This window comes from Oryzias latipes, chromosome 12 (genome assembly GCF_053564925.1).
Source record: "Oryzias latipes strain Hd-rR chromosome 12, Olatipes_Hd-rR_3.1".
Classification (NCBI taxonomy): domain Eukaryota; kingdom Metazoa; phylum Chordata; class Actinopteri; order Beloniformes; family Adrianichthyidae; genus Oryzias; species Oryzias latipes.
In genome coordinates, this window is record NC_136248.1 from 180671 (window position 1) to 203160 (window position 22490).

General features: G+C 41.8%; 1 protein-coding gene across 2 annotated transcripts; it reads right to left on the bottom strand.

Annotated features, from left to right (window-relative positions):
* Nucleotides 1-4663: 4663 nt before the first annotated feature.
* prrc1 (proline-rich coiled-coil 1) lies at nucleotides 4664-21739 on the bottom strand. Of its 2 annotated transcripts, none has more exons than XM_023953179.2 (9): nucleotides 21671-21739; nucleotides 18522-18618; nucleotides 9863-10054; nucleotides 9503-9648; nucleotides 9092-9194; nucleotides 8853-9016; nucleotides 8647-8750; nucleotides 6677-6779; nucleotides 4664-5097 (listed from the first exon to the last, which is right to left on the bottom strand). In XM_023953179.2, exons 2-9 carry the CDS (start codon nucleotides 18595-18597, stop codon nucleotides 4888-4890), a joined length of 1098 nt encoding a protein of 365 aa, XP_023808947.1. In that variant the 5' UTR covers nucleotides 18598-18618; nucleotides 21671-21739; the 3' UTR covers nucleotides 4664-4887. The 2 variants fall into 2 exon arrangements, with proteins under 2 accessions (XP_023808947.1, XP_078811657.1); XM_078955531.1 differs by having other exon boundaries at nucleotides 21601-21671.
* Between the last annotated feature and the right edge of the window lie 751 nt (nucleotides 21740-22490).

The window sequence follows — 22490 nt, forward strand, 5'->3', positions numbered from 1 at the left end:
ATCACAGCAGAACTTGGAGTGCAGTCAGAGGAGATTGTATCATTCCCTTCAGAAAAAGTGTTTTTGGTCAGACTGCTTTTTCTGTTAGAGCTGCTAATAAGTGGAACTTCACACCTGTAACTATCAGAAATCAAAACACATATTTATTCAAGACACAATTAAAGAAATGGCTCATTGACAAACAGAGCTGTCAACACTGACTAAACCTCTCATCGATCCTCGCTACTGTCTTGTCTTTTATGTGCGCGAATGTTCTTAAATTTGTCTGATTTTGGTTTGTTTTATCACCAATTTGTATTTTAGGTTAACTGCTAATTTTATTGAATGCATTGTTTAATATATGTATGTAATGCTATGTAAATATTTTATTTTATTGTGATCTTTTAGGGTGATTTTAACATCTACTCAGGGACTGCAGATGAAAAATAGCCCTTTGGCTAACTCTGGCAGAAATGTTTATCAATATGCGCTGTCCCCTATATTAAATAAAAAAAAAAAAACATCACTGACAGTTTGGCTGCTGGACTTATCCGCCCATCCTCTTCCCCTGTTGGAGCAGGGTTTTTCTTTGTAGATAAGAAGGATGGGTCCCTTCGCCCAAGTATTGATTACACAGGTATGAATAATATAACTGTCAAAAACAAGTATCCTCTTCCACTCACGGACTCTGCTTTCAGTTCCCTCCAGACTAGAACCGTCTTCACCAAGCTCGACATCCGAAACGCGTATCATTTAGTGAGAATAAAGGAGGGTGACGAGTGGAAGACGGCTTTCAATACTCCTCTGGGACATTTTGAGTATTTAGTGATGCCTTTTGGACTGACTAATGCTCCAGCTGTTTTTCAAAGTCTCATCAATGACGTTCTGCGTGACGTGTTGAATAGATTTATCTTGATATTTTGATTTTTTTCACGGACTCTTGAGGAGCAAGTTCAACATGTCAGGCTTGTGTTACAGCTGCTGTTAGCAAACAGGCTCAATGCTAAAGGTGAGAAATGTGACTTCATGTAAGGGTGGGGTCATCTAAGATGGGACAAGGGTTAAAGGAATGGCGTCATTGGTTGGAAGGAACGTCTCAACCTTTCAGTGTATGGACGGATCACGAGAACTTGTCTTGTGCCCCTGGAAAGGCTTCCCATCGAGCGCCAGCTGGTCTTCTGCGACCACTCCCAGTTCCTCATCGACCCTGGTGCCACATTGCTGTGGATTTCATTACTGGTCTCCCACCTTCTGAAGTTAACACAACAGTCATAACCCTTGTGTTATCCTAGGCAATTTGACATTGGGAGTTGGGTCATCTAGACCCACAAGACAGTGCACTGAACCTTTTTTCTTCAATGATTTATGATCTTCACTGGTGTCTATGGATTACATGAAATCCTCTTCACCTTTATCCACCTTTTTCATGGTAGGGATAACAAGTAAATGTAAAGGTGGGGTCATAGGATAGCACAAGGGTTAACCATAGTCGACCGTTTTTCAAAGTCCGTCCATTTTGTGCCACTTTCCAAGCTCCCATCTGACTTTGAGACAGCCAACCTTCTGGTTGGTGGAGGTGAATCGAGTGGAGAAGAGCGAAGCTTGGCAAAGTCAGGAGGGGCGGCCGTTTTTCAACCGCCTGGTCCTCTCAGGGTGGCCTGGCTTGGGGGATCCTGTCAGCTGTAGTGATGGTCGGGTGTGCGGCGGTGGGGTATCGATCGGCCGGAGGGGGCTACTGTGTGGCGATTGGGCGTGAGGGGTAGGGGTAAATTGTGAGTGTGTGTGCGAGAGTGCATGGGTGGGACAGACCTGGGGGCAGGCTCGTCGTGATCCGCTGGGGCTCACCCTCTCCATTGCAGAGTGGGGAAGGCATTAGGGGGGATATGGGAGGAGGGGTCGAGGTACATGGCGAGTGAGGGGGGTCGTAGAGGGTAGAGTAGTGGGGTGGGGGTGAAGCTGTAGTTGCGCGGTGATCTCTGGGCTGCTTGGGTCGGGTGCTGGGGCTTGCTTGCGGAGACGGGGCTCCGACTGTGTGGGGGGCGTCTCATTGGTCCTCTGGGCCCTGGCTACGACCTCGGCCCGTATCTTGGTTGTCTGGCACCCGGTGGCCCCCATGGCTGCTGCCTGGTACGACGGAGCACGCCTGTTCTGTAACCTGGGGGACAAGACACCGGGTTCGCCTGTGCCTGTCACAAGCTGGTAGCCAAGTTGGAGGACCTGGGACTGCCCCCTTCAACCTTCTGTGGTTCAGCAGCTTCTTCTCCGGTCGCAGACAGTCAGTCATGTTACCCCAAGCCATGTAGGTCCCCAGACATCTGACATTTTGGAACTGTTCCCAGAGACCCTTCTGAAGATTCTTATTTGGATGGAGAAATCAAAACTGAGTGAGCCCCAGGATCCTGAGTTTTACCACACTCCGAGCTTCCTTCTCCTTTCGGACATCCGTGTCTGGAGCCACCCCTCCTTCCATTTGCTGTAAAAGGGATTTTACTCCGTCTCTCTGTTCTCTTTGCGGATCACTCTTCTCATCCCAGTAAGCATTCCTCCTGTTTTATGCTCCGACTACTCTGAGTCATTTCCCATCACTGACCCTCTTCTATCTTCATTACATCCGTGCATTGGCTGTGTGTCTCCAGTTCCTGGGGTCCTCCAAATTCAAGAATAAATGAATTTGGTGTCTTGCAATTCTGAGTTTGTTCTAATTTGGGCTCCCTGAAACAATTCCTGACAGGTACATTCAATTAAGGTTTTGAAATAAAAAAAATGAAACAACCAGGTGCAGAAGAAATGTTTTAATAAAAGATTTATTTGTAGAAAAAAATAATAGTTTATAACAGATCTTGACTAATTTTGGTCAGTTACTTAAAAAGAACTGCTAGAGCATGAATTTAGAAAAAATTTTTTTAAAAAGGATTAGAATTGGACTGATTGAGTAACCCTTGTGCTATCCTAGGCACTTTAACATTGGGAGTTGGGCTATCTAGACCCACTAGAGCAGGGGTCAGGAACCTTTTTGGCCAAGAACGCCATAAACGCCACATATTTTTAAATGTCATTTCGAAAGAGCCACACAATACTGTAGCGTCCCATTCCCACACTGAGGCACGGAGACTTAACCTCTTTTAACCCTTGTGCTATCCTAGGCACTTTACCATTGGAACTTGGGTCATCTAGACCCACTAGACAGTGCTCTGAACCTTTTTTCTTCAATGATTTGTGATCTTCACTGGTGTCCATGGATTACATGAAATCTTTCCACCTATATCCACCTTTGTAATGGTAGGGAGAACACGTCAATGGAAGGGTGGGGTCATCTAAGATAGCACAAGGGTTACAGTGCTTTATAAATAAAGTTGAGTTGAGCTGAGTGAGTTGAGAAAATCTGGGAAAACAGGACAGAAGATAGCACAAGGGTTACGGTTCTTTATTCTGGTTACTGTAGACCGCAACAAACGCCGTACAATTAATTCAGCAACTCCTCAATCTCTCCCACCGAGACGAGAGCGCTTCTCCAAACTTTATATTCCCCTGCTCCCGCTCCAGCCCTCCCGTTTCCCTTATTCGGCCCATAGCAGAACCCCATTGCTCCAAACTACCTAACAACAGGCTGAGCGACTAAACTGAGGGCCAATCAGATCTCTGCTTGATGCGCTCAATGAACTCCAGAACTTATAACGCGACCCAACAGCCAAGTTAAACTCAGTCCGCGACAATGTGTTTAAAACTAAAGATACAAGTGAATGTGTGCATTTGATGGAATTTCAACATTTTTAAAGTACAAGTCTGTGGATTCTTTTGAATAACATTGTTATGCTGTTGCTAATAAATGATGAGTATTTCTCTTGGTAGTTTTGCTGATGGTCTTGTCTGGTTGATATGTGGTGAGTTTCTGCTTCATGCAGGCGTTGAGACTTTAAACGTGATCATAGTCTGAATGTTCTGTAGATGTGAGAAAGACTGATCACATGCAGACGCGGAGCCAAACACACACTCACACCCTGCAGTGAGTGACGGGCAGCGGGTTTTACGTTTTTACAATCCCTGCGCGATTCACCTGCTGCCTGTCCCCACAACACCTCACCCCCACACTCTGCTTTCTTCCTCACACATCCCGTCCCCGCAACTGCGCGCTCTTCCTCAGAGACGGGAGCGCGCAGTTTTAGGCACGGCAATTCACAGGTTTCCAGCTGGTACTAACTCTGTGAAATTTAAGAAAATGGTAAACTGATGTTGCTGGCGCAGATTTTTTTCTCCAAGCACCGCTACTACTGCGCCCCTCTGGCATCGCACCACGCCCGAGAAGAACTGGTCTAATGAAAAAAACAAAAGTAAAATTAACGATTTGACTGCGAGCCACGTGACCATTAAAAGGGCAATATATGGCTCGCGAGCCATAGGTTCCCGACCCCTGCACTAGACAGTGCTCTGAACCTTTTTTCTTCAATGATTTGTGATCTTCACTGGTGTCCATGGATTACATGAAATCTTTCCACCTTTATCCGCCTTTGTCATGGTAGGGAGAACACGTCCATGGAAGGGTGGGGGTCATCTAAGATAGCACAAGGGTTAATTTGTACTTTGTGTAAACTATTTGCAAAATAATTTTAAAAAGGGGGAAAAAAAAGAAAAAGTTCCAAATTGCCATTTCCTTAGTAAAACTGACCTATTTGCATATGAAAACACGTTAAAAAGAAAAAAAAAAGTAATTTAATAGAACTGCTATAAAAGACAACATGGGAGCATTTGCACATATTCTGGTCCACACCTTTACATTTGTAACAGTGGAAAACTGAAGTTTTTTGCTCTTAAAGGAGAATCAAATCTGAGTTATGAGAGTTTCTTTCCTACTAGCTGGTTTCTCCTCAAGTGTCTGAACATTTTTTGTGACAGAATCAAAACCATTATGGCTCATGAAGTCCTTGGAGGAAGCTGCTGTTTGTAGAGCCCAGCTAGAGCTTTTGCTGCACTTTGGATCATCTCCCGCTTGCTCATCCCGGTCACAGCGTGATGCCAGTCTGTTCTGTTGGTGTTGGGTAAACTGCGCTCCAGAACCTCACCCACCGTGACGAGAAGTCCAGACCAGCGCAGACTGTAGTCAGGAGGGGTCAGAGACTGAGCCTGCACAACGCACAAAGCAACAGCTGTTTACATGAAATGAGACGGAGGGAAGGTTTTCTGCTCAGAAAATATATATAATTAGTAACCTTTATTTAACCCTTGTGCTATCCTAGGCACTTTAACGTTGGGAGTTGGGTCATCTAGACCCACTAGACAGTGCTCTGAACCTTTTTTCTTCAATGATTTGTGATCTTCACTGGTGTCCATGGATTACATGAAATCTTTCCAACTTTATCCACCTTTGTCATGGTAGGGAGAACCAGGAAGCAGCATAAAGCAACAAGTTTGTGGAAGGTTATACTCATTACAGTGAGGTTCAGATGTAAAACAAATCTATAAGGGCGGGGCCTGTCCACACACACACTCAAACGTTATAAACACACCTGTTGGCTCCAAAAATGTTCACATGTCAACATGTACACAACACAAATATTGTTCACACACACATACATATGCATTCAAACCAACTAGTGTGAAATATTTCATTCAATCACACAAACTATTAGTGCAAAAGTGAGCTAACACCTGTGCTCAAGTGAGTGTTTATGTTCTTCTAAAATGGAATGTGAAAAGAAGGAGGGAGAGTGCCCAGCCATCCCCACACCAAGACCCCCGCCGCAGCAGCAGCCAGAACCCCCCAACGCCACTCGGCAGTAGGCAGAGAACAACCGCCCGCCCCTGGGTGATCACATCCGCCACCCAGGCCAGGGCCAGCAGGACCGCCACGGGGCCCCCAGAGCCAGAGAGCAGGGAGGCATTGGGGGACAGAGAGTGCAGCTCTGGCCCAACCAGGAGGAGCCCACCCACTGCGCCGGGAGGGCCCAACGTGGGGGGCCGCCCCAGAAGAGCTCCCACAGCCCCAGACGACCCCCCAAGGGAGACCCGCCCCGCGCTCCAGGCAGCCACCCACCCGGCCCACGGTTGGTCCAGGAGAGAGCAAGGCAGGGGCCAGCCGCCCCAGCCCAGGAGGAGGACACCCAGGGGAAGAGGGGGTCCACAAGAAGGGTTGTAAACATGGCCCGACCAGGCTCGCCCACAGTTGGAAATTTGGCAAGGCGCTCAGGGGCAAGGACCAGAACCCACACCACAGGGACACCCCCCCAGGCTCAGATGTGATGTGATCCATCTGAGCCTGGGGGGGGTGTCCCCCCCCTGGCTCTTGCCAGAGAACTGAGGGATCCCTCTCCCTAAGTGGAGAGAGGGCCGCCGGGCCCAGAAAGCCAGCACCCAAGGAAAACGGCCGGCATTACCAAGGGCCCAGTACCCCTACCAGGGATGGGGTAGGGGAGAGATGGTCCAAGGTCCCACCTTCCTTGCAAAATGCATGTGTGTGAGGGTGTGTGTGCATGTATGTGTGTTTGTATTGGAGTTTATATTTTGAGGGGTAAAGGGTGTGTGTACTAAGGGGGTGCAGTTAAAATTGGAGGGTGGGGCACTGAGAGGACATCTGCTGCTTGCTGGCAGTGATGTCCAAGCACCCCCCCTACCAAGGGTCCTACATGTCTAAGGTGCAAATAAAAACGAGAGGGGGGCCTATCCCATACGGCAACCACTAGTTTTCAATATTATATCCATGTACCTGCTGAATGTGATGCAATGGCACAGGAGTCGCCTGAGTGAACACTTCGATAGTGATGTTGTGACACGGATCCTCCAAGATTAAATAGCCAATGTCAAACCAGCTGGAAAAAAGGGAACAAAGGGAAATTTCAGAGCTTGCTTGAGATCATAGATTACTGAAAGAAACATGAAAAATCACAACATTAACTATACAGTCCTGAATTGTGTTGAAGTCAAAAAACAACATAAAATACCAAGAAGCTACCCTGAAAGTAAGAACTTTTTCTGAAAGTTTTTCACCGTCAAAGAAAAATGGTAATTCGTCTGATTTGTCCGAACTGCTCCCTAACTGCTAAAATAAAATTCCATCAATAGTAGTAAAAATATGTTTACACAGAAGATTTTGTGTTTTGTGGTTTTAAATCAAACTGGTACTGAAGAAATCTGTAATGAACTATTGCAATACTTTAATTATTTTAAACTTTCCCAGTAAACCAAAAGTCAATTTTCTATCTAAAACAAACTAAATAACGGTACTCTATTCACAATAAAATAGGGATTAACCCTTGTGCTATCCTGGGCACTTTCACATTGGGAGTTGGGTCATCTAGACCAGTGTTTTTCAAACCAGTGTGCCGCGGCACACTAGTGTGCTGTGGGAAATTGCTCTCATTACCTGATCTAAAAACATTTTCCATTTCCAGGAAATCAGCTCTGTGTTCATCCAAACAGGCCCTGATAAAACACTGAGTAGTTAGGAATATGAAAGATCATAAAATTATTTTTTCTTTGTGTTTATTTGAGTCTATTAAAGACACTTTGATAAGAATGACGGTACCTCGATTTAGCCACAGCTACAGCTGTTTGCGGAAAAGTCCCGCCCCTTTAACTGTCTCCGCCAATCATTCTTGAAGGCTTAATCACATGTCAAACGTCTGACAAATCAGAAGTGGTTAAAATCTTCACTTCCTTGTTCCAATTTAGCTCAAAAATTCGCTCAGTTCTAACAAACATACCAGCTAAAGCTCGTCTTTAGCGGTGTAGCTTTCCACAGAATCCGGTGTCAGATTGTGGAACAAGTGAACAAAACAACGAAGCTCAGAGACGCTAGTTTATTTGCCCTTTTGCAGCAGTTTTCACACTACATCTCCCATGATGCATTGGCTTAAAGGGACAGCGTCTTAGCGCACAAGAGTCGTCCTTGTTAAACGTCTTGAAACCACAACGAACACACATCAAACAGTTTTTAAATCTTTTAACGTAACTTTTATTACGTCTTTTAGAAGAAACCCGCACAGCTTCCAGCTTTTACTGCCACAATTATCACAAAAATGCATGTGAGATTGGGGGGGGGCGGTCAACACAGACTATGAGTTTCTGCTTTTTTGTTTTTTTTTTGGATGCTGGTGTGCCGCGGGATTTTTGTCAAGGTTAAAGTGTGCCATGGCTCAAAAAAGGTTGAAAAACACTGATCTAGACCCACTAGACAGTGCTCTGAACCTTTTTTCTTCAATGATTTGTGATCTTCACTGGTGTCCATGGATTACATGAAATCTTTCCACCTTTATCCACCTTTGTCATGGTAGGGAGAACACGTCAAAGTAAGGGTGGGGTCATCTGGACCCCATAGAATAGCACAAAGGTTAAAAAAACCTCAGTGGATGTCGTAAACACACCGTTTTTTTTACTTCAATATTTTGTGAACTCTGTCCATAAAAGTTCACATTTGAGGTTATACGTACAAACTAAAAACTAAATGATGTCAGTTTACAAGTAAAACAGAAAAAAAGTAAATTAGGCATTAGAATGGAACTGTTGCACTTTTGTGATGCGTTATCAAGATATGGAATTCCCATGAGGCCTATGGAGCAGTGTTTTCCAACCCTGGTCCCAGAGTACACCTTCCCTTCAAGTTTCTTTTCTTTCATCTAATACAGCGTGTAAGAAAATGTCCTAAAACATTTTACAAGAAACAGGTTTTTTTCTTACTTGTCAGGAAATAGTTCTGCTATAAAGTTTTCTAAAGAGACGACAGGCTGATCTTTGTGGATGATGCTGGCTTGGTGCAAGCTCTTGATGCGTTCTTTAGCTCCCTGCAGAAACACCAGAACATGTAAGGAAAGAACTCTGACATGGACAAAAAGCTCTGCAACTGTTCTTGGAGAAAGACTGAAAGCAATATTTAGGGAACTGACCTTAACGCCTGCTGCATAGCCCACTGGCTGGGGAGCAATGTTTGACAGACCAGCCTCCCCAATGACAGTTGCCATTCCAAACACCTCCTGGAAGGCATCTCTGACAGCTTCAACATGGATCTCCTTGTCTGATGCAACCACAATGTCAATGTCCCCACCAGACCCTGGATGACAACAACAATGAAAATCATACATCTGCTGGATATTTTCACATAAAATTGAATAACAAGATGACTGACTGATATATGGAGCCATGCCAGGGTCCAGAGTTGTGATCATAGATTCCACAGAGTTCTTGGTTTTATTCAGGACTGTTTTCACTACAGGGTTTCCTGCAACTCCCTGAGAATATCAGAAAACAGGCAGATAAAAGTATTTATGTAAACTACACATTCCAGACCTATAGGTAATCATCCATGTGCTTTTGTGGGATTCTGGTTAGACGGCTATAAACTCACGCACATTATTCCCTAACCTGCAGTAGAAAACTAGCAAAAGTACTGTCTAGTTCTGGAAAAGTAAAAAAAAAACATTAGTGGTGTGAATGTGTATTTAAAAGAAACAAACCAATGTAGGAAATACTGATGAAGAAGTCTTTCACGGTACAAATGTATAAAAAAGGTAACAGTACTCCACACTTAGCATGTTACCTTGAAAAAACCCCAAATGCCTCCAGTACTGTTGATGTGTTCAGACTCTTTGGGGTCCTCTTGGTCTTCTGGAAATGTTATTGAAGATCCAGCCTCTATGGCTCCAGTCATGACGGGCTGCTGTACCATCGGATTAGACAAAACTCCTGGAATATTGAGATTAGGATTCCAAGACTTTTAAATTGGCATTTCGTTTTCATCCACTTTTAGATATCTTAACATTTGATTCACTTTCAAATGTCACTTTTTTCACTATGAATTATTTATTAAGAGGTTTAACTAACATAATTTGAAGAACATATAATTACAGTTTTTAAGATAATAAGCCTTTGGATACTTTTTTGTTCTCACAAGTCTAACCTGGCATGGTTGCAGGACAGGAGAACGCTGGCACGGCTGGTGTCCGAGGGACCTGGCTGGCATGACCCCGTGTGATGTCATATCCTGTACTCTTAGAGAAACTAGAAACAGGAATCCCAATGGGAGGAGCTACCGCGCCAGCAGATGTAAGTGGTATGATGGAAGAAGCTAGAGGCGGACAAGACGAATGAACTGAGAAAAAAGGGGAGAGTTGGAGATGAGAGACCAAACCAGTATAGAATGATTGAAAGATGGACAAATTGCAAAAAATAAACAGTGGAAAATGGCCTGACGACTAAGGGCAGAACTGCTTAAACCTGAAATAGACAAACATTTAAGTTTCACATATAAGTGCCAAATAAAATTATAACAAAGGTCTTTTGCATGATTAAGAACAGGGTGTGTACAACATGAGATGTGGCTAGCTGAAAATGTGCAATACTTCTTAAGTATCACCTGCTTCCTTTAAGAGTTTCCACAGTAAATCCTGCACCTATTAATAATAATAATAATAATACTTTTCTTTTAGAATGCGCTTTACATTTTGAGAAAAAATCTCAAAGTGCGACAATATAAAACAGGAAAAACAATAGTTATTAAATAATAAGAAAGAAAAACAAAAACAACAAAAGTACTAAAAAGCATTATTAAAAAGGAATGTCTTTAAGCCTTTAATTGTCAAGGCTTTGTGGGGCTCTAAGGGGGGTTCTGAAAGATTGTTCCAGAGTCGAGGGGCAGCAGCCTGAAAGGCTCTGTCTCCCATTGTGGTTAGCCTGATCCTTGGTTGGTGAAGGCAATGAGATTTGAGCAGAGGTCATGAAGTGGTGTGCGGGGAAAGGAGCTCACTAAGGTAGACAGGGGCAGTTCCATGGACGCATTGGTAGGTGAGGAGACAGAGTGTAATGAATTCTGGAATGAATGGGTAACCAGTGAAGTGACCGAAGAACAGGAATGATGTTGTCAAATTTGTGTCTCCTTGTCAGGACACTAGCAGAGCAGTTTTGGATGTTAACGTTTGTGATGATCAAATGTTAGATTAAAATCGATTTTGACACCAAGATTTTCCATCCATGCATCTATCTCCTCCAGACATGCCTGGTAGGCAGAAGAAGTTAGGGTGGGACTGGGGTCAATTTTTACATATAACTGTGTGTCATCGGCGTAGCAGTGGAATGAATTGTTGTGTTTACGAATGATTTGTCCAAGTGGAGATATGTAGATGGTAAAGAGTGAAGGTCCAAAAACAGAGCCTTGAGGAACTCCGCAGGTGACTGTGTGAGATTTAGCAGACCCCAGAGCCACATATTCTGTCCTGTTTTGTGAGATATGATTTAAACCAGTTGAATATTTTCCCAGAGAGTCTAACAGTAGTATGAAGACTGATCCACGGTGTCAAATGCAGCTGACAGGTCCAGAAGGAAGAGTAGAGATGGGGAGCCCTGGTCTGCAGCTATGAGTAGGTCATTCATGACTCGGACCAGGGCTGTCCCTTTACTGTGAGCTGACCGGAAACCAGACTGACATTTTTAAAATAAGCTGTGCGTTGAGAGATGATGGTGGAGTTGAGCGGCGACAACTTTTTCTAGAACCTTGGACAGGAACGGAACGTTGGAAATGGGTCTATAGTTTGCCAAGTTATTGGATCCAGTGCGGGTTTTTTAAGTGTGGTTTAATAATGGCAGTTTTGAAATCAGGGGGAACATGACCGGTTTGTAATGACTGGTTAATTATTAACGCCGCCATCTAATCCTATCCTCTAGATCAGGGGTGTCAAACTCATTTTCACCGAGGGCCACATCAGCATAGCGGCTGTCCTCAAAGGGCCAGATGTAACTTATACATGTAACTAAATGTTATGAAAATAAATGTAACTACTCCTTAATGTTAAATAACTCATTTTTTCTTTACAATAAATTATTTATTATTTATTTTAAAGTGACAATTACAGTTGCATTGAAAACATACACTGACCAAAAATATAAATGCAACACTTTTGTTATTGCTCCCATTTTTTATGGTATGAACTCAAAGATGTGTAACATTTTCCACATACACAAAATAACCAGTTGTCTGAAATATTGTTCACAAATCTGTCTAAATCTGTGATAGTGAGCACTTCTCCTTTGCCAAGACAATCCATCCCACCTCACAGGTGTGCCATATCAAGATGCTGATTAGACAGCATGATTATTGCACAGGTGTGCCTTAGACTGGGGACAAGAAAAGGCCACTCTGAAATCTTCAGTTTTGTTTTATTGAGGGGGTCAGAGGACTCAGACAACCAGTCAGTATCTGGTGTGACCACCATTTGCCTCATGAAGTGCGACACATTTCCTTCGCATAGAGTTGATCAGGTTGTCTATTGTGGCCTGTGGAATGTTGGTCCACTCTTCTTCAATGGCTGTGCGAAGTTGCTGGATATTGGCAGGAACTGGAACACGCTGTCGTATACGCCGATCCAGAGCATCCCAAACATGCTCAATGGGTGACATGTCCGGTGAGTATGCTGGCCATGCAAGAACTGGGATGTTTTCAGCTTCCCAGAATTGTGTACAGATCCTTGCAACATGGGGCCATACATTATCATGCTGCAACATGAGGTGAAGTTGTTGAATGTACGGCACAACAATGGGGCCCAGGATCTCGTCACGGTATCTCTGTGCATTCAAAATGCCATCAATGAAATGCACCTGTGTTCTTCGCCCATAACATACACCTGCCCATACCATAACCCCACCACCACCATGGGCTACTCGATCCACAACATTGACATCAGAAAACCGCTCACCCACACGACGCCACACACGCTGTCTGCCATCTGCCCTGAACAGGGTATACCAGGATTCATCCGTGAAGAGAACACCTCTCCAACATGCCAGACGCCATCGCATGTGAGCATTTGCCCACTCAAGTCGGTTATGACGACGAACTGGAGTGAGGTCGAGACCTCGATGAGGACGATGAGCATGCAGATGAGCTTCCGAGAGACGGTTTCTTACAGTTTGTGCAGAAATTCTGTGGTTATGCAAACCGATTGTTTCAGCAGCTGTCTGAGTGGCTGGTCTCAGACGATCTTGGAGGTGGACATGCTGGATGTGGAGGTCTTGGGCTGGTGCGGTTACACGTGGTCTGCGGTTGTGAGGCCGGTTGGATGTGATGCCAAATTCTCGGAAACGCCTTTGGAGACGGCTTATGGTGGAGAAATGGACATTCAATTCCCTAGCAACAGCTCTGGTGGAAATTCCTGCTATCAGCATGCCAATTGTACGCTCCCTCAAAACTTGCGACATCTGTGGCATTGTGCTGTGTGATAAAACTGAAGATTTCAGAGTGGTCTTTTCTTGTGGCCAGTCTAAGGCACACCTGTGCAATAATCATGCTGTCTAATCAGCATCTTGATATGGCACACCTGTGAGGTGGGATGGATTGTCTTGGCAAAGGAGAAGTGCTCACTATCACAGATTTAGACAGATTTGTGAACAAGATTTCAGAGAACTGGTTATTTTGTGTATGTGGAAAATGTTACACATCTTTGAGTTCATACCATAAAAAATGGGAGCAATAACAAAAGTGTTGCGTTCATATTTTTGTCAGTGCATGTTTGCTTGTTACTCTAACACAGGGGTGACAAACATACGGCCCGCGAGCCGTATTAAGCCCGCCAGGTGATTTAGACTGACCCACACATGAGGAGTAAAAATCATAGGGATTTTTAAAAAGAAAGCACGTTTCTAGTCCATTCCTGTGGCGAGTTATGATTTTTTAAAGAAATAACCGAAATGCACAATTTTACCACTAGGGGGAGCAAAGGAAAAGCAAAACAGGTGAAACAGTATCTCTGCATGTGCCAAAAGCGAAACCTGACAGCTCTGTGTCTGAGTAAGATGTACTTTGGTTCCTCGTGAGCCAAACTACTGTTTTGCTGCCAAACAGAATAAAAAGGTTGAAGTGGAGTGCTGAGCTTTCCAGGACCAATGGAAGTTTTCTGTGTTCACAGAGCTGAATGCAAAACCTAATGCTTGTTATGTCATCAACAGGTCGCAGTGCTGAAAGAATATAACATTCAACACCACTATGAGACTCACCATAAAGAAAAGTTTCACCATTTGGAGTTAAGAAGAGAGAAGATTTACCCACTATTACCTGGACTGAAAGAACAACCGTCTGCATTTACTGCAGCCGTGACATCAGTGATGGAGCAGTGACAGACACCTGATTGCAAACAAGTTGGAACAAACATCCAAACCATTTTCAGATGGTGAACTTGTGAAAAAATGCTAAACGCTGCAGGAGTGTTGTGCCCCAAAAAGCAGTCGACCTTTGCCAACATGAATCTGTCAAGGATCACAATTGCAGATACAACATCTCTGAGGAGACTTGGACGCCAAATGAAGGAATTAAGTCATTTATTGTATTTTTGGTCACTGTTGATGAAAGCACAGATACAGATATTGCACAACTGTGCATATTTATTAGAGCTGTTAAAGAAACCGTCACAGCAGAGTTTCTTGAGTTGATGGACACAACAACAGCTGATGACTCGGAAAACTAAATCGGATTTTTACATAAACTCTATTTCAACAAATCTTAAAAATCCCACTAAATTCTGGAAACAAATCAAAATGCTAACTGGACAAAATGTGAAATCAACTACACCTGCAAACCTTGTAGTGAACTATGTGGCCATACAACAGAAAGAGGAAATTGCAAAGCAATTTAACAAACATTTTACTTCAGTGGGCTTAGTTCCTCTATTATCTTCACCAGTGTCCGGTCACTCAGATCCTCTATCCGATTCCCCTATTACAGCATCTTCTGCATCTTCTCATGCAATCAAATTTGTCATCCAACCAATTTCCAATTCAGAGTTGTTACACTCTCTGAAAGCTATTGACCCAAAAAAAATCTCCTGGTCCAGATGATTTAGACCCCTACTTCTTCAGACTTGCAGCCGATTTTATTGTTGAACCCATCGCCCATATTTTTAATCTAAGTATTCAGTCAAATATAATTCCCAAAGTCTGGAAGGCAGCTCATGTTCTCCCTCTCCTGAAAGGTGGAGATCAATCTGAGCTAAACAACTACAGACCTATTTCCAAACTATCAGTTCTTGCAAAAATCCTAGAATCCCATGTAAACTCTCAACTAAAACTCTTTTTAGCATCTAACTCGGTTCTATGTGAAACTCAGTCAGGTTTCAGATCAGGCCACAGTACTGTAACAGCTGCTGTATCTGTAACAAATGATATCATCAATGCCCTAGACAAGAAATTGCACTGTGCAGCCCTATTTGTGGACTTATCTAAAGCCTTTGATTCTGTAAACCATCAGCTTCTACTACAAAAGCAAAATCTTATTGGTATAGGTGGTTCTGCTATTGGGTGGTTTAGAAATTATCTCTCACAGAGAACCCAGTGTGTGATTGTTGAAGATGTAAAATCAGACTTTATGAACATCAATAGTGGAGTCCCACAGGGATCAATCTTGGCTCCTATCCTGTTCACCATCTTTATAAATTACCAAATGTTAAATCCCATCTTTATGCAGATGACACCATCATTTACACAGTTGCTTCTTCGGTCCATCTTGCTGTGAACGAGCTCCAGGAAGCCTTCAATGAACTTCAGTATTCTCTTCATCAATTACAGTTGACCTTAAATGCTAAAAAGACACAATTCATGATATTTTCCAGGTCTCGTTCACATGATGTAATGAAGGCTGATATTCATACTTTGGAAGGAGTGAAAATTGAAAAAGTGTCCTCATATAAATATCTGGGTGTGTGGATTGATGACAAATTGTCTTTTACCTCTCACACTAACCACTTGCTAAAAAATCCAAAAGCACTTATGGGTTTCTACTACAGAAATAAATCTTGTCTAAGCCCAGGTGTGAGGAAAAGACTTGTTCAGAGAACTTTCCTCCCAATTTTGGATTACGGGGACATTCTGTACATGAATGCTGCCTCGTCAAATCTCCGTAGTCTGGACACAGTTTATCACAGTGCCTTGCGTTTTATCACAAACTCTGCATACAGAACCCACCATTGTGAACTGTACTCTCTGCTCTCTTGGTCTTCACTCAAAGTCAGGCGACAGAAACACTGGCTAATATTCACCTATAAGGCCATTCTCTGCAAACTACCTCAATATCTGTGCCGTCTTCTTTCTCCTGTTAACAACATATATAACTCTCGTTCCTCACTCAAATTGCTTCTTTATGTCCCTAGATTCCTCAGTGAACTAGGAAAAACAGCCTTTTCCATTGCTGCTCCACATTCCTGGAATAATATTCAAAACTCTCTGCATTTAAGTGATCTTATTCCATTGAATTGTTTTAAAGCAAAACTTTCTGAGCTTTTAAAAGAAACTTGCACATGTCACCCTTGACCTATCTGTACCACTTTTTAATTAATCCTATTAGTCATTGCCCTACTGTTCATTTCAATTTTAACTGCATCTGTATTTTGTAATGTATTTTATTTCAGTTGTTTTTTAACTGTATTTATTTTGTATTGATGCCATTTGGCCCAGGTCTTCCTTGAAAAAGAGCTCTCTAGTTACTGTGCTGGACAATGTTGGAGTGAACTGGTCACATGACGTCAGTCTGGTCACTGATGGCGCCCATCAAACGTCAGGAAGAAGGCAGGTGTTGCCACAAAATTCAAGCTGAAACCAGGAAAAGATTCTTGGACATTTCAATGTGTTTTGCTCACTTGAATGACAGTAAATGTGTTTCTGCACAGGATTTGAATCCTGATTTTGATGGACGGTTGAAATTTCAGGAGAGAAAGGAGGTTAACTTCAAACTCTTATGTTCACAGATGTTTGCAAGTTTCATTTAGTTACATTTTTCATTTATTTGCACATTTACATTTTAGTAAGGGTGTTTCATTTTTTTCTGTAGCCCCTCTTGAGTTTATTATCGGGATTGCTTCAGTTTTAAAATATTTATTGTGTATAAAATTGAATAGAAGTTAAATCAATTTTATTTAAGATCCACAGGCCTCTGTGAATAATGTGTAATAGTAAGTGATTAGGCTACCATGTTGGTTGAGGCATGTTTTCCAATTGAGTACAAAAACAAAAAACAAAGCTGTTATTTTGCTGTTATGTTACTGGTCCGGCCCATTTGAGATCAGACGGGTTGAATGTGGCCCCCGAACCAAAATGAGTTTGACTCCCCTGGTCAAGCATAAATACTTTTACATTTGATTCGGTCAGGTTAGGTTATATGGACAGTGTTGAAGACCTAATGTATAGTCGCCCAATCTGATTTTTCAAGTCACATTCCCCCTACATATGAATAAATACACACCAATTTTTATCGTTTATTTTAAGAAATTAACAACTTTTATGCTCTCGCGGGCCATATAAAATTAAATTGCGGGCCACATCTGGCCCGCGGGCCTTGAGTTTGACACGTGCTCTAGATGTTATGCGCTCACACTAACCACCACCTCATGGTCTCTTTGACTCTCTAATACCCAAGCGTTGGCATCAGCATTGACGTTCTTGTAAAAGTTGTACTAAAACACTGACAGACTTTTAAGCTCCATACAAAAACTCAATTTTAAGTCCGTAACCACAACTAGAATTCATACTCAAGGTTCATCAGATTTTAGGGAAGTTTTTCTATTTTTGAACAAATTCAAGGATTTTCTTTGAGCGCTAAAAATGTGGTAAGGGTCACCTAATCAGGTTTGATTAAAATTTAGTTTGTTCTATTTTTTAATTTCAGATGAGATTCCACAAAAATGGCAAAATAAACAGGTTAATTAATATTACTACCAAGATTGTACTACCGATTATTACAATTGTTGCACTGAGATGAGTAGCACAAGCTGTCTTTTATTTTGAAAGGGAGTCATGTGAACGTCTATCAAAAATATTTCATAAAAAGTCCATTTTCTCTTTCTGTAGGCCAAAAACAACAGTTCCTTTGTTTTTAACAGAATAGTAATAACAAATACAGATGATTTTTCTGAAGGGTGAAAAAAGACTTGGTGGCTCCTGTTGGGTCAGTAAGGATTGGACCCGAATGTCTCAGTGATTAAGGTCACACCCCAGTTCTGGTTACACAGATGGGACAGCCCAACCTGCTGCTCACTGCAGAGATCAGGATTTTGGGGAAAAGAACCTGCAAGATTAGAGTTAGTGCAGGGGTCTGTTTTATTACTTTACCACTTATTAACTTTTTACTTTACAGTAAAAATGAAAACTGTTTTGCTTTTATTTAACCGGGGGGGGGGGGGGGGGGGGGGGGGCACATGTGGCTCTGGAGCTCAGGCTGGGTTAGTGGAAAAACAAGCAGGGAAGAAGCCCCTCCTTCCTTAAAAAACAAGTTTAACGTACTTGATTAGGCAAAAAAATTAAATACACAAAACCACTTTTGCATTAAGAAAGAATCTTTTATGGCATCTGTCACTTTTTTTATTTTTGAAAAGACATTCAAGAGACGTTTGTTGGTAGAAAAACTCTAAATCCATGGTATTCTTTACCTTGACCAAAAATGAGGTTGCATGTTTGTACTCAACTGTTAATGAAGGTGCAGGAAAACAACTGTGTAAAATAACGACACTGTTCAGAAGTGTGTAACTGCACACAAAGCAATAAAGAAGTTCTTGAAAGTTTGTCCAGTAGAAAGACAGACGTCTTACCGGAGGCTGAGGCTCCGCTGACGGCAGCACTCAGGTTCTCCAGAGGTCTCGTCTCAATCCCACTTTCCTGCATCATTTTCTCAGCTTTATTCCTGCACTGCAACAAAGGAATTATGGGATGTTAAGGTAAAAGTATCAACTGGTTCATTTATTCTACAAACATTTTCCCTGTTCATCCCTACAACTTGGGGAAAATCTAAAAGACTTTGATGCATTTAGAAATAAAGATCACAAGCCATGAATGGGTTACTTTGGGAAAACTGGGTCAAAGGTCGCAAAAGGTAAAGGTGTTCAAGGCAGACGGACGCCTCTCAGCTCAGTATTTTTGCAGTTAGAATAAAAACGTATACCACTGTCCGTTTAGCTGTTAGAATCCAAATCTACCACCAGTTAATGATTTACTAAAATAAATTCTTAAACTGTTTCATTCATATCTATTTTCCATGATTTAATTTGGGAATATTAAACATTTTTAAAACAAGCCCAATATTTTCTATAATCTAAAAAATTAAAACTTAAAAATAATTCTAATTTTCTATTTCTTTGGAGTTACTGATGTTAAATAATTCATTAAGTGATATGTGGGAGGGGTAATTAGCAACATGAGAAACTTGCTTTGGCATTTTCCTATTTGCTCACAAAGAAATAAACATCCGTCTGTCAAAATCTTCTTTAAAAGTTGGGGCTAAAAAAAACAAATGTCCAAATTTTCGTCATTTCCGTATTTTCAATCGTTATATTTATGCTGTAGATTTAATCTATTTTTCATCCTCTTTCATATTGAACACAGCACTGCACTTTAACAGCTAAACTTAATAAAAACTGTTAAAACAAATGTAATAAATAACGAAAACATGGAAAACAATAAAAACTTGAGATTTAAAATAACAGTAAAATCTCACGTGGGACCAAATGCTTGGCTATAAAAATGAGTCCCACGTTTTATAACTGGACATTGAACGCTTGTCTAATATTTAGATAGAAACGGCTCTGCCCCCCCTACACGTCCTTCTGGACCTCAGTGATCAGCTGACCAGAAACGCCAGACGGGGGTCAGCTGATCACTGAGACATTAAAAAACAAAGGAACCTTAAAGTGAACTCTAAAGGCCCGTTCATACCGGGACGATTTTCGCTGACGTTTAACGCCTCGTGACTAAACAAAGGGCACCAATGAGAGTGTGCACACCGACGCGAAAAAACGCCACGCGTCAAAGCGTCAAAAAAAAAAACCTGCCTCGGGTTTGTTTGTTTTTTTCGACGCGTTGCGTCGAAATCTATTCGACCAATGAGAATGGCGCTTTTTCACACATGCCTGGAGCTTCTGAAGTTACAGTAAAACACAACTTGGGGGCGCTCAAACACAAAACTGCCTTGCTGAGCACACATGCCAGCGAAGAAGATAGACGCCGAGTAGCGTCTACACAGCAAGAAATAATGACGGACATTCTAAAATATCCCCGAACCAAGCACCAGTTGGAGCTACTGGTGCTTGAAATATTCATGTTTTCTTTGTATTATTCTGACAAGCGCGTAAATACTTGCTCTCTTCTTCTGAGTGAAAAGCGACTTTAAGAAGCCTAAGGTTGCGCAGCGCCACCTTGTGTACAGGAGTATTTCTGTTTTACATTAAGCGCCATCTAATGTCAGGGAATGAAATTGCATGTTCGCTCGGCTCATCGTCAGCGAAAATCGCCTGGGTGTGAACACAAAAAACATGTTGAAAGACGCTGGCGAATAACGCCTGGCGAATATTCGTCCCGGTGTGTACGGGCCTTTACATGAACCAGAACCGGTGTGGACCCTCTTCCACGTTTGGACCAGGACACGAGCAGCGGTGTCAGGGGGGCTGACCTCAAATGTTACGAAATCCAGCTGGGATGTGATGACGTAACGGATCAACTGCTTTTTCTCTAGTGAATCGCCTCAGCTGGAAGAAGCTGGACTTTACCAGCGAGCTGACGAGAGTCCAGCTGAAAATCTCTGTTCTAAAACAGACGTGGAGCCGACGGCCCAAACCCGCTATGGAGGCGTCACAGGAGCCCCTCCCACAAACACAATCAAGAAAACAGCAGAGTTATTGATTAGGAGGGTCAAATTATCGTTTTTTTCTTCCGTTAATTTGACTTCTGTGTTCATGTCTGATAGCATTATCCTGCTCTTCTCACAGTCATTTAGGAAAAATAGAAATATTAAATCAGTTGATAGAACTTTGATGCTGTTTTTTTCAACATTAAAAAAATTTCCACAAAAAGCAGCCCATCGACACGGCAGTGCGTCTTTAATAATTAAAGAGTTAGAATCTTATTTACATACTATTTCTAATAGTTTAAACAAAAAGGCCATACATGTTTATGAAAACTGTCTGTCTTTGAATATTTTCAATTCATAGCATCTGTAATCTTTTTGTAATACATGTACCACCCCCTGACATTGTTGTTGTTATGACTATTGTTCCTGTCATACTTATTGTTCTAATTGTGTTGAATAATAAAGTTTATTGAAAAAAAGAAAAGAATGAAGCAGTAACTAACAGGCGGGCTAAACAATTTTTTTTATTACTTTGTGTCAGAATAATTCCTATATAGGATGAATAAATACATTTAGAAATCTTTTTTAAGTGAAAGAGGCATTTGATTTTGTGTCATAAAAAGCTTTTTAAGGTTAAAAAAATGTTTTTGCAGGTCTAAAAAGTCAAATAAAGAAGAAGAAATGTTCTCTTTTTGTGCAATGTAAATTTCTTGTAAACATTATTATTTTTAACAAAAATTTATTGTTTGATTTTACAATTAAAGTGTACAATTCTACAAAAAACAGTTTGTGCAGGTCTCTACTTTAGGGTGAAAGAGGCGCAGATCGGCTGCTTTAAGGCCCGGTTCTGCCGCAGAAGTTCAGACCCGCTGGTTTCCTTTAACAATGAAAACAGACTCTGATCTCAGCCTCATAAATTAAGTTTTAAAAATGTCACAAGTGAGAGTTTTAAGTCCTTTGACGTCCCAGTCTAGTTCTAGGAAACAGGGAGATCCAGAACCGGTTCGGCCGCTGCGCAGATCCATTTCACGAGAACCGATTGTACAAACCCGCTCTGGTAAAGAAATCATGAACAGATATAATTATCCTGACGAAACGAAGAACAACGCTGTCACCTACCAGCTAGCTCCGACGCGGGCTGATGACGTAGTGCCACGTCTGCCACACTGTCTGAGACGATATGCGTGGACGCAACAAAAAAAACAACAGTCTACGCAGAAACCCGTTTTTTTTAACAAAACTTTATTGTGAACAACATGTAAAAGGAAACACAAGGACAGTGCATTAAAAACCAGAGGTTTACCATATAAATATGTATTTAAATGCAGTTCCTTTAAAAATAAAATGTTCTTGAAACCTTCAGATTTTAAATGTTCTTTTGTTTTGTAACATGATTTAAGTAAATGTGACCATTTACACTCATGAACGTGAAATTTGCCTAAAATAATTACCAATTAAATAACAAAATTGAATTTCATGAACAAACCATATGATTCAAAATACAACATGATCTCAAAAATATGAATTCTTATATTTACATTCAGTTTTTTTTTTTTTATAATTAAGTCTTCAACATCCCACCAAAGTCTTCTGGTGTAAAAACTGTAAAAACAATAATCTACTGGACAAAAACCTCCAGACTCATCTATGTTTATATAATCTCCTCCATTTAATTTTACTGGATACATTTGATGTAATATTTTATATGAAACTTCTTTTAGTTTATTATCAACACAGTTATTGTAGATAGTGGTATTTGCTTTTCCCCAGGTTTATTACCAAAACAATTTACTGCAGAAGGACCTGGGGCCTGTTGCACAAAAGTAGGATACGGGATTAAGCCAGGATATCTTGGTGATCCTGGCTCAATTGATCCCCAATCCGGTTGCACTAAAGCTGGATAGGGGGCAGGAGGATATGTTATGGTATAAATTACCAT